The sequence below is a fragment of the Hyperoodon ampullatus genome (genome assembly GCF_949752795.1).
Source record: "Hyperoodon ampullatus genome assembly, chromosome: 16".
In the NCBI taxonomy this organism is placed as follows: domain Eukaryota; kingdom Metazoa; phylum Chordata; class Mammalia; order Artiodactyla; family Ziphiidae; genus Hyperoodon; species Hyperoodon ampullatus.
Genome location: NC_136929.1, coordinates 14831969 through 14843693, shown reverse-complemented (window position 1 = coordinate 14843693; position 11725 = coordinate 14831969). Strand labels below are relative to the sequence as shown.

Sequence of the window (11725 nt, the reverse complement as noted above, 5' to 3'; positions counted from 1 at the left end):
TGACCAGGTAGTCAGAACAGGGTGCTGTTTGACCACAGGGGGACTGGAATCGTGACGGGAGCGTAGAGTTTAGAGCAGTGTTGTGTTAAAGCCCGGCTGCTCCACTGCCTTCTGCAGCCTGGGACTCAGTAGAGTGGATGGGCCATCTTCCAGCATCTCCAGTCAGGTCACCTTGGAGGTGGTACGATGGTCCATACCCTCGAGGCAAACCTACACGTTCATAGTGTTGTGTCTTCTTGTTTATACATGCTTTTCAATGTCCTTTTCTTCATGTACAGAAAATGAATGATTTATTATGACCTTATAGGGCCAAGAAGTCCCTCTATTTTTCTCTTAGTAAGAAAGGGGGACTGAAGTTCTTGGCATTGAACAACTTCAGCAGCACAACTCCAGATATCTTGTCTTAACTTCAAAGCACTGAAAGTCTTCAGTGACTTTTACATTTGTTAAATGTGTCTCTGAGGTTATATTGTTCACAAAGCTGCTTAGGTTTTCCCCTACCAGCTACTCGGATGTCAACCTTTTTGGCTGCAGTTCTGACATTGATACTTTCCTGCAAGACCTGCTCTGGGTCTGCACTCCATGGCTCTAATGGCAATTTAATTTCAGCGTTTGCATCAGCCTGAGTCCTGAAGAAGAATCTGGCCAGAGCTTCTGGCACCTTTACAAACTGGTCATGTGTTGGAGTCTCATTTAAGCCCTGGAAGATTGTGACTTCTTTACCCACTCAGACCTATTATTTGTGGACAAGTGCTCAATAGATTTAATTTCTCATTCATTTACGGAATACTTTTTCTTTACTTACTTTTTTTTTTTTGAAAGTGGGGAATTACTGTTCTACTATGCACACACTGAATATTGAGTTTTTGTCTTGGTAACATGCTTAACAGATAGTGGTTGGACGGATTTGAACCAGCCCTACAGTCTGTTCCTTCCTTTAGCTGATGCCCACGATGGGCTGACTCTGTGCAAGGCTCAGTCTTAGTTGGAGTTGGGACTGTGTAAGTGCGTGAATGACGTTGTGTCTACCATCTTGGTGACTTAATATCCCTATGGGGATTCAGAGCTAGGGAGCACAGTGCCAGCCTGGATCCTCCTGAGCTGGTTCCCAGGAGGATTAGCATTTGTGATGGGCCTGGAAGGATGGGTGGGATTAGTACTCAGGGCATCCAGGCAGAGGCCATGTGGGAGTATGGACTTAGGTGCTGTGGGTCACCGGAGGGTGTGAAGTGTGGTGGACACTCTCAGAGGCGTTGTAAAGAGGTCAGGAGGGAGTGGTGTTGGGGAGGGCTGAGGAAGGAACCAGCAAAAAGAAAAAAAGTTGTATCAGGGGCTTCCCTGGTGGCGCAGTGGTTGGGGGTCTGCCTGCCGATGCAGGGGACGCGGGTTCATGCCCCGGTCCGGGAAGATCCCACATGCCGCGGAGCGGCTGGGTCCCTGAGCCACAGCTACTGAGCCTACGCGTCTGGAGCCTGTGCTCCGCGACGGGAGAGGCCACAACAGTGAGAGGCCCACGTACCGCAAAAAAAAAAAAAAAAAAAAAAGTTGTAGCAGTATTTCAAACGATTAATAGTATTGCCGCAAAACCAGGCCTCTGTTCACCAGTGACGAATAGAAACGCGGAGACACAGCTTTGGAGGAGTAGAAGGGAGTAGCTTTATGACTTTGCCAGGCGCAATGGGCCACAGCAGGCTAATGCTCTCAAGACTGTGCCCCCCTTCCTGGGAAATAGGAAGGGGTCTTATAGTTTCAGAGTGGAAAATAGGGCTGTAGGTGAGGATCGGGGCTGCTGTAGTCTTGGATTCTTCTTTCCTCCTGGAGACACGGAGATCATTAGGGCTGGCATCAGGTGGTTCTGGAACAAGTTCTGGTGGTCCTCGAGGTTATCTTTCTGTGAGCCTCTTTCTGGAATGAAGAATGCTCACAGAGGATAGGAAGGCTAGGGAGTGTTGTCTTGGGGAAGTAAATATCAGGGGCATAGTACAACTTTAGCTAGAGGGTAGTCCTTTTCAGAGTGCAATGAAGCAAGAAAGAGAGGGAAAAAAACCTGTAGACCGGTTGAATGGGTGGAGAGAATAAGGGCCAACATAATGGGGGGGTCGCAGCTAGTTTCTGCTACAGCAATAGCAAGTGAGATTCTGAAATGATGTTGTTTCAGGAGGGAAGGAGAATCGGGAGAGGTAGGAACTGTGACAGAACAGGCGAGAGCTGGTACCCGGCTGACGCTGGTAGGGGGGCGTGGAGGGAGAACTCAGGCTGCAGCGGTGGGAAGCCTGCAGAAGAGTCCTCAGACCACTGTCCATCCTGCCTCCTGCCGGACACGGGCTCGGGGTGGGTGGGAGCGGCCGTGCCCAGTGCTCAGGTTCTCAGTGAGCCTGGATGAGAGGAGGAGGGAAGGAGAGGATGGCGTCTCCCGCCAGCTGGTCTTTGAGAGAAATGCAAGGATCCCGTCTTCCTTTTCAAGTTCAGTTCGTACTTGTTCTTTTGACATAGAAGGTTGCAATCACATTTGTAGCTTTGTGGCGTGATAGGTGGGGATGTCAAGGACTTGAAGGGTGTTTATGATGTTAAGGGTAGTAGGTTACTATTCGTGTGTTGTTTTTATTTCTCAAACATCCTCACATGCTTGTTTCAGTTGCCCCCCTGTGTTGCTTAGGACTCAGTTTGCCTGTGGGTCCTGGAATTACCCGGGTTAAAGCTGTTTTCACAGATAGTTTGTTTTGATCTCATTCAAGAATCCTTGTACAAAGGCTCAGTAACAGTTTCCTGAGGCTGCCGTTACAAAGCATCACAGAGCAGGTGGTTAAAACCACAGAATTTTTTTTTTTGCGGTACGCGGGCCTCTCACTGCTGTGGCCTCTCCAGCTGCGGAGCACAGGCTCCAGACGCGCAGGATCAGCGGCCACGGTTCACGGTCCCAGCCGCTCCATGGCATGTGGGATCTTCCCGGACCAGGGCACGAACCCGCGTCCCCTGCATCGGCAGGCGGGCTCTCAACCACTGCACCACCAGGGAAGCCCAAACCACAGAAATTTATTGTTTCACAGTTCTGGAAGCTAGAAGTCTGAAATCAAGATGTCAGGAGGTTCAGGATCTCTCTGAATCCTGCAAGGGGTGAGAAATGGGATATCTCCTACCATATCAGTAAACAAGATGTCACACCCATCAGCGATTGCAGCGCTCCACAACGAGCTGGTGAGCCCTGAGGAGACTCAGGAAGGGAAAGAATACCTGCCATCGAGCAGCCATCAGACTGCAGCCACTCCCTGTGGGGAGCCCTGAGGAAACTCAGGATGTGAAAACACAGGATACTGGCCCCAGATAGCTGAGGTGCATATCAAGGGAATGATTTTGGTGAGCCCAGACTCTTGTGTCTTCCCATACATAGAAAAGCACTAAATTCCTTAGCTTGGGATATCTGGTTTTCTTTAATTAACAGTAATCTTTTGTTCCTACTACTGGCCCTTTGTTGCAAAACTCCTATATATCCTAGCTTCCGCCTCTCCTCCTTGGAGTTTTCTTGTAGTTACTTGAGATGCTGCCTCCTGGGCTTGAAGTCCTAAGAATACTGCAGAATAAAACATCACTGTCAACTTTTAGATTGTGAATATATTATTTTAGTCGGTGGGGGAGTCCTTCCTTGCCTCTGTTAGCCTCTGGCGGTTGCAGGCACACCTTGGCGTTCCTTGGCTTGTAGCTACCATCACTCCAACCTCTGTCTCCATCGTCGTGTGGTGGTTTTCTGTCTGTGTGTCTGTCTCTGCATCTCTCATAAGGCCACCAATGATACTGGATTCAGGGCCTGAAGCCGACTCTGGCCTCTATATCCCTACACGGAATTAAATCTTGGAGACAGTTTTGGGTGAAGTAGAAAAGAATAGCTTTATTGCATTGCCAGGCAAAGGGGGCCACACTGGGCTAATGCCCTCAAAACTGTGTATCCCAACCTGGAGGGGGTAGTGAGAAGTTTTATATTAACGGTTCAAAGAGGGCGTGATCAGCTGGTGGACAGTCTTCTGATTGGTTGGTGGGGAGGTAAGTGGGAGTCAACATCATTGACCTTCCGGTTCCAACTGGTCTGGGGTCTATGTGCTTAACCGTTAACTTGTCCCACCTCGTGTGGGTTTCAGTATCTGCAAAACAGCTCAAAGATATCTTTCTGTGTATCCCTGGATGGGGAACCAGGACCCTGCCCGCAGGGCTGTACTATTGTTTCTCTTGACTGTTTCTCCTTGTCTCCCACCCCCTCCCTTCCCTAATTAACAACAGCTTGAACCTGCCTGTTGGAACTCAGGGAAGGTCATGGAGGCTGAACGAAGCCTATTTCCTCTAATCTAAGAAATGGGCGACTCAGAAAGGCTTTTGAGCCCAGGAGCCCTACAGGGTCCTGCTCAGTATCAGGCCCACCCTACTCCAGCGTGATCTCACCTTAATGGATTACATCTGCAACAACCCAATTTCCAAATAAAGTCACGTTTTGAGGTAACTGTGCTTAGGACTTCAACATAGCTTTTTTTTGTGGGGATACAGTTCACCCCATAACAAGTTCCGTGGTTAGTATGATCTCCAGGGTGTTAGGAACCCAGACTCTTTCTCTCTTGTAACTCCTCTGCATGTGGCCTTGACCCAGCTGGTAACCTCCAAGGCCCAGGCCATGGGGTGGATGAAGGTCCCGGACATTGTCACTTTCCACTGGCCTGGATGTAGTCACATGGCTGCACCTATCTGCTCGGGGGGCTGGAGAGAGAGAGGGCCTCCTTCCAGGCTGCCAGGTGCCAGCTAAAATCTGGGGTTTGTTACCTCAGAAGAATGAGAGCAGATTTTGAGGACAGCCAGCAGTCTCTGTCTGCCACACATTCACAGTTCTTGGCGGGCGGGGGTGGGAGTGGGCAGTGAGGGTGGTATTTCTCTACCACTGTAGCTTTCCTTGTTGAATTATGTCCAGCATTTGCAGGGCAAGAGGGAGTTTTCCTATATATGATTATGTTAGTTCAGTAGTGGTTCGCAGGACTTAGTTTGTTCAGCTGAATTGCATTGAATAGCTCCTAAGTGGTATGAAAATAATAAGTGGGAGATGCGGCCATTCCTGCTGTCGAGGAGAGAGGGCGTTGACTAAGGAGAAGAGACAAGTGATTGTGAATAGATGCTTGAAAACTATTTTTTAAGAGACAGAAACTTAATAGCATTTCATTTTTAGAGCGATAGTGATAGTTCACTTGAGTGATAGTAAATGACAAGCAGTGATTGATTTAACACACATGAGGAGAAGACCAGAGTGTACTTAAGTGCCCAGGAAAAGGTCACGACTCAAAACAGGCAGAGCCAGGGTTTTCGTTCAGAGTCTCTGCCATTTGTCTTGTGTTCCCAGCCTGTCCTGTGCCACCTGATTCCTGAAGGCCTGGGAATGGCCTTCCTCTCTGTGTTCCTAGTATGTCACATGGTGCTTGGTACATGGTGGGATTCAGGAAATATTTATGGAATCATTTCCTACCGACTCCAGCTCCCCTGTTTGCTGTTAGTAACACAAAAGTAAAACAATAAAAATGTCCAGGTTTTAAATGTGTTGGAGTTTGGAGCCATATTTTCTCCTTAAGGAGCAACTAGTAAACCAGTAAGCTTGTTGAGAAAGTTATAACTTTTCTCATGGCCTGGAACTCTTATTTATTTATTTATATATATACACACACACACACACACACACACACACATACAAACAAACACACATACATATATAATATATATAATCTATATGATACTATGTATACTGTATGATTGTATATACTATATGCTATAATAATAGTATATATTATTCTATATATTATTTAGTATGTTCTGATGTGAACCAACATGTTAAATATAGTTGGCAAAATGATATATATAAGCTGTATAAAGTTTTTTATTACAAATTCCAGAAAAGCGATTATTTTTGTTTGTGTTTTGTTCCTGCAGTTTAAACAATCTATTTTTCCTTTTCTGTAGACTTTTCTGTTACCTGATGAGATATCACAGTGCAACCCTCAGCTGCCATCAGATGGTAAAACCATAGTGGACGTGCAAGATTTCACTGCTTTTTGGGATGAGGTAACAAATTCTTCATTCTAAGATCTTGACTGCTAACAGACAACTGAAGACATAGATTTATCAGAGAATTTTCCGACTTTACACATGTTGTAAAGTATGACTTGCTCATTTACTGAAAGTATGTTATAAAAATTCTCAAAATCAGGAATAGGTTTGCAACTACCTGAGATTAAGTATAAAATCAGCCTAAGACGTTTGACGTGTTGCTCTCTATCTCATTTTCAGGAGAGCTTTCAAAGTATTAGCACATTTTGAACTTCAAGTGCATACGTTTGTAATGTTAGACTTTATAGGATTGGACAGACAAAATGCTGCAGTATGGAATGGGTTAACTAACAGGTACATAAACAGTTGTTACAGACCAGAGGCTTTGGGGAATCAGTGTACATGTTTTGCCTTGGTTTCTCAGATCATCTTATTACATATGGAGTGAAGCCGTGGATCTTCATACGGATCTTTACTGTGGGGCAGGGTGGAGGCTCCCCATCCTAAGCTTCTCGATGGTTCTGGCTACTTTGGTGGCAGCCAGGGACGGGGAGGCGACAGCAGGAGGGCATAGTGAGCACCAGTGATTCCCAGTTGAAGGGTTGCACTGTGTGGCAAGCTGACAGGGAGAACTGGTGATTTCCAACACTTGGTTTATTTATGATGTTCAGGCAAACAGAAAACACACAGGGTCTGCTCTCAAGAAGTTGTCAATATTGCACACCCTGTGCAGCCCCTTTACCGACGACTGAAACGCTCCCCCTGCCTGCTGGTTCCATGGTCCTCTGTGCACATAGACTTACCTCCAGCGTGGTATTTCTCATAATGCACATTTATGGAAAGCATCATTAAAGTGCCATTATAAAGGCGACTCTGTGTGAATGCTAACACGTACTTTGAATGACCCATTACCAAATTTCTTTTGTACCAAACTATGTAGTATTTAAAAATGAGCTTCTTTGTTCTTCTTTCAAGAACTTAGTAACATGTTCTCAGATTTCTGTGCAACTTGCATTATGCTACAGAACACCCTATTCTGTTGTCCTGGCCTTGCCTATGGAAGGATTCTGCTCCATGCTGGGGTCATTAGTAATTAGGACCTGTCAACTTAGGTCATGGGTGAGAGAGCCCTCGGAGGGGGAGGGGCACAGTCATTGGAGGTTTTGGGGAGAAGCTGCTTCTGAATGAAGGGCATGCTGGGTTGGGAGGCAGGAGATAGACACGAGCTCTGTAACCTGCTCCGCTATACAGCCAGGTGGGCAGTAGGGGAGGTTTTCGGGGACCCAGTTCTCATTCATGAAATGATGGGACTTGGTCTCAATCTTGAAGCTTTAAAATAAATGGTCCTGTGAGGGCTTCCCTGGTGGCGCAGTGGTTGAGAGTCCGCCTGCCGATGCAGGGAACACGGGTTCGTGCCCCAGTCCGGGAAGATCCCACATGCCGTGGAGCGGCTGGGCCCGTGAGCCATGGCCGCTGAGCCTGCGCGTCCAGAGCCTGTGCTCCGCAACGGGAGAGGCCACAACAGTGAGAGGCCCGTGTACCGGAAAGAAAGAAAGAAAGGGAGGGAGGAAGGAAGAAGGAAGAAAGAAGGAAGGAAGAAAGAAGGAAGGAAGGAATAAATAAATAAATAATGAATGAATGAATGAATGAATGGTCCTGTGAGAGCCTCCAAATCTCCACGGGGCAGGGATTTCAAACGGTCTCTGCTACAGAGTGGGGCTCAGCTGGTGATCAGATGATCATCCCTCAGACGGTCCTTGTTGAGTCAGTGTCCCCTGAGCCTGGATAATCAGGAGACAGTCCCCGGTACCCCTGGGCTGTCGAGTGCTGCCCCCTTCTGGTCACGGCAGAGCAGTGCCCGATCCTGAAGCCTGAACAGGGAGGGAACTCGGTGTCTGGCCCTGATAGACTGTGAGGGGCTGCAACGGGAAGCTGATACTTGTATGTGGCTCATTGTTTTGTTGTCATAACTGAGTGAAAGATAGTAAAGTAGGAACCCTAGGTGTCAGACAGGAAGAAAGGAATGGAGAAGCTTAAAAAATGTTTCTCATGTATTAAAATCTAGCCTCTTATTGATAGATTTGTAATACCTTTAAAATCTGGGGCTAGTTTTTTTGGTGATGAAAAGTAATTGTCATTTCTTTTAGTATGTGAATGTTTTATAATTAGTTCTTTCCAGCAAAATTTTTCATTTTGAAGATTATGCAGACTCTGCCTTTCGATCTTTTGGGCATTTTATTAATCAAGTGTAACCACTCTTTTTTTCTTTTTAAACAGCAGTTACTGACAATTTTCTTAACACATGCATACACTCTTACGTCTCTCAGGAATACTACCTGTGATTGGCGTGATGAGTACTTTGTCCTTCTCCCTTGCGTTGGCTTGTGTGCTGTTGCATGTATCTTCATGTTTTTTGTTTTTCTTACAGTAGAAGTACTTTATTGCCCCTGTTTAGCCAGGACAGGTAATGCATGAAACATGTATAAATATGAGGCTTTATCACTCTGATCCATGATGTCATAATTAATTTTTTTAATAGAGTTTTAAAAATTAATTTATTTATTTATATTTTGCTGTGTTGGGTCCCCTGCACTGGCAGGCGGATTCTTAACCACTACGCCACCAGGGAAGTCCCCGTAATTAATTTCTTTATTCCCCATTTTTTTTTTTTTTTTTTTTGCTGTTGGTGTTAAATTAGAACTCTCGTGAAATTAGAGCTTTGACCGTTATTTGTAAGAGTTAATTTAGCAAGAGTGACTTTATCATATAAAGTGCCCCTTTGTGTGCTGAGCATTACTGAGATTCATTCTTTTTTTTTTTTTTTTTTTACGGTACGTGGGCCTCTCACTGTTGCGGCCTCTCCCGTTGCAGAGCACAGGCTCCGGACGCGCAGGCTCAGTGGCCATGGCTCGGGCCCAGCCGCTCCGCAGCATGTGGGATCTTCCCGGACCGGGTCACGAACCCGTGTCCCCTGCATCGGCAGGCAGACTCCCAACCACTGCGCCACCAGGGAAGCCCGAGATTCATTCTTTATCAAATGAAAATGGAGCGATTAGTGGAGATTTCAAATTATTTATTAGTAAAGGGCCAGACATGTATGCACTTATGCTGCCACCTTGTGGAGATTAATGAAATAGACAGTTAAAAGCAAGGGTCATAATGAAAACTTAGAAATGATTAAAAACCTCATACTGAATATTCTATTAAGTACCTTATTTTAATAAGCTAGTAAGCACGTTGTGTTTTCCTTCCTGGTGCTTCATGTTACACAGTTGGGAACTGCTTGTCGGGACTTTGGACGTCTCAGTGAAAGAAGTTATTTATGTGACAGCTGTTCAGGACAGAATGAAGCAATGGGGACTTCTTTCTGTCACAGTGGTCCCTCCAGGAGGTCTGGAGGTTGTAATGGCTCTTCCGGGAAGCTTTGAGCATTTCCTCATGTGACTTGACTTGGTCCCGTCAGTGCACGTGTAGTGAATGTGCAGCCATGTGCTGGAGCTAAAGATACAGACGTTAATGGCTCTTCTGGGAAGCTTTGGGCATTTCCTCATGTGACTTGACTTGATCAGTACACGTGTAGTGAGTCTGCAGCCATGTGCTGGAGCTAAAGATACAGACGTTAATGGCTCTTCTGGGAAGCTTTGAGCATTTCCTCATGTGACTTGACTTGATCAGTACACGTGTAGTGAATCTGCAGCCATGTGCTGGAGCTAAAGATACAGACGTGAGCAAGACCCAGACACCTCTGCCCTCCAGAGGCAGCCATGTTCTGGGGCGAGACAGATACGCAGGCAGATTATTTCAGCCCAGTGTGGTGAGCGCTGTGATGGTGTGGACACAGACACGCCACGTCTGTGTGTTGCAAGAGATTTTAAGAACATGTGCACATGCACTTAGTCTCCTGTGTTCTGTACAACAAAATACAGAAATCTAAATGTGGGATGTGTACACAAGAGGGTGATGTGTACACAAGAGGGTGATGACGTCCTTTATGATGGACTTTTGCTCTTTGGACACAACTCACTTCAGAGTTCTTTTAATAATTTTGGATATATTCTTCACACACAGTTTTTTTTTTTTTTTCCGGTACGCGGGCCTCTCACTGTTGTGGCCTCTCCCGTTGCGGAGCACAGGCTCCAGACGCGCAGGCTCAGCGGCCATGGCTCACGGGCCCAGCTGCTCTGCGGCATGTGGGATCCTCCCGGACCAGGGCACGAACCCGTGTCCCCCGCATCGGCAGGCAGACTCTCAACCCCTGGGCCACCAGGGAAAGCCCCCCACACAGCTTTTTAAGAGCAAGTATTTGTCAAGTAAAGGATACCTGGATGCAAGAACAGCTGCATTAAACATCAGATACTGAAATCCACGTCCTGCTGGGCTGCTCTGCTAGTGAAGAATGTTAAACATTCTTAATTAGTCTTTGCTGAATATAGCACTTCATTGGGGCGAACCTCTTGGGCAGAGTAGATTGTTACACTATTAATAATCCTTATCAACCATTAGTTTACGTTGACCAATAGTGTTATGTTTCCATTTTTTTTTTTGTCCCCGACTGCCTTAATCCTATTCTAAACAAAAGGGTTTAGAGTACTGTACTTAATCCTATTCCTTTAGAATAAGATTCTAAATGAAAGTGTTTAGAATCTTATTTTTTCGTTATTCTAAAGGAAAGGGTCCTATAACGATAGGACCCAGGGTGGGGACAGGTGTTCTGCGGGCGTGTCCGTCCTGAGTGCCGCCTGTTCACGCGTGTGTGTTGCCATCTGTTTCAGTCGTCACTGTTGAGTGCTGTGCTGGGGGAGCTGCCCCCGAGTCAGGGACTGGTCAGCGTGCACGGGAGGATCGCATATGTTTCTCAGCAGCCCTGGGTGTTTTCAGGAACTCTGAGGAGTAATATTCTATTTGGGAAAAAATATGAAAAAGAACGATATGAAATTCAAGTAATAAAGGCTTGTGCTTTGGAAAAGGTGAGTCATGACGTTTGAGTTGCATATACTCGAATTTCAAATAATGAGAGCATTGATTTAAACTACAAGGTTTGTTAAAAGTTTCTTTCAAATTTTGAAGGATCTTTTTTCTTTTTTTTTGCGGTACGCGGGCCTCTCACTGCCATGGCCTCTCCCGTTGCGGAGCACAGGCTCCGGACGCGCAGGCTCAGCGGCCATGGCTCACGGGCCCAGCCGCTCCGCGGCATGTGGGATCCTCCCGGACCGGGGCACGAACCCGTGTCCCCTGCATCGGCAGGCGGACTCTCAACCACTGCGCCACCAGGGAAGCCCTGAAAGATCTTTTAATGTTGTTTAATACTTTAATCTCGTCTTCTGTGTAAATATGCACACATGTATGTCACTATTTGAACCCTGATGTGATGACGACAATCATAGAATGTCTTTTTTGGGGAGGGAGTTGTTTCACTTTGTGAAGTTTTATTCGCTTTTAACTTCTCTTTTTAATGGGCAATTACAAAAATTTGTAAAAAATAGAGCACAGTGTAATGAATACTCATGAACCCACCCCCAGCTTCAGCCAGGATCAGCTCGTGGCCAGTCTTGCTGCATCTTTACCCCTGCCCACTGCCAGCCCCACTCCCACCCCAAATTATTCTGAAGCAGATCCTAGACCTCAGATTAGTTCATCTGTAAACATTTCACTAGTTTTC

General features: G+C 46.3%; 1 protein-coding gene across 1 annotated transcript in view; it reads left to right on the top strand.

Annotated features, from left to right (window-relative positions):
• Positions 1–2403: 2403 nt before the first annotated feature.
• The window catches only part of LOC307064891 (ATP-binding cassette sub-family C member 4-like), a gene marked incomplete at both ends in the record, with an annotated part of 116222 nt that continues 106900 nt past the window's right edge, over positions 2404–11725 (top strand). The window contains 4 exon segments of the mRNA XM_079721614.1: positions 2404–2472; positions 5369–5428; positions 5980–6081; positions 10839–11033. Of these exon segments, the coding sequence (XP_079577740.1) occupies positions 2404–2472; positions 5369–5428; positions 5980–6081; positions 10839–11033 (426 nt within the window).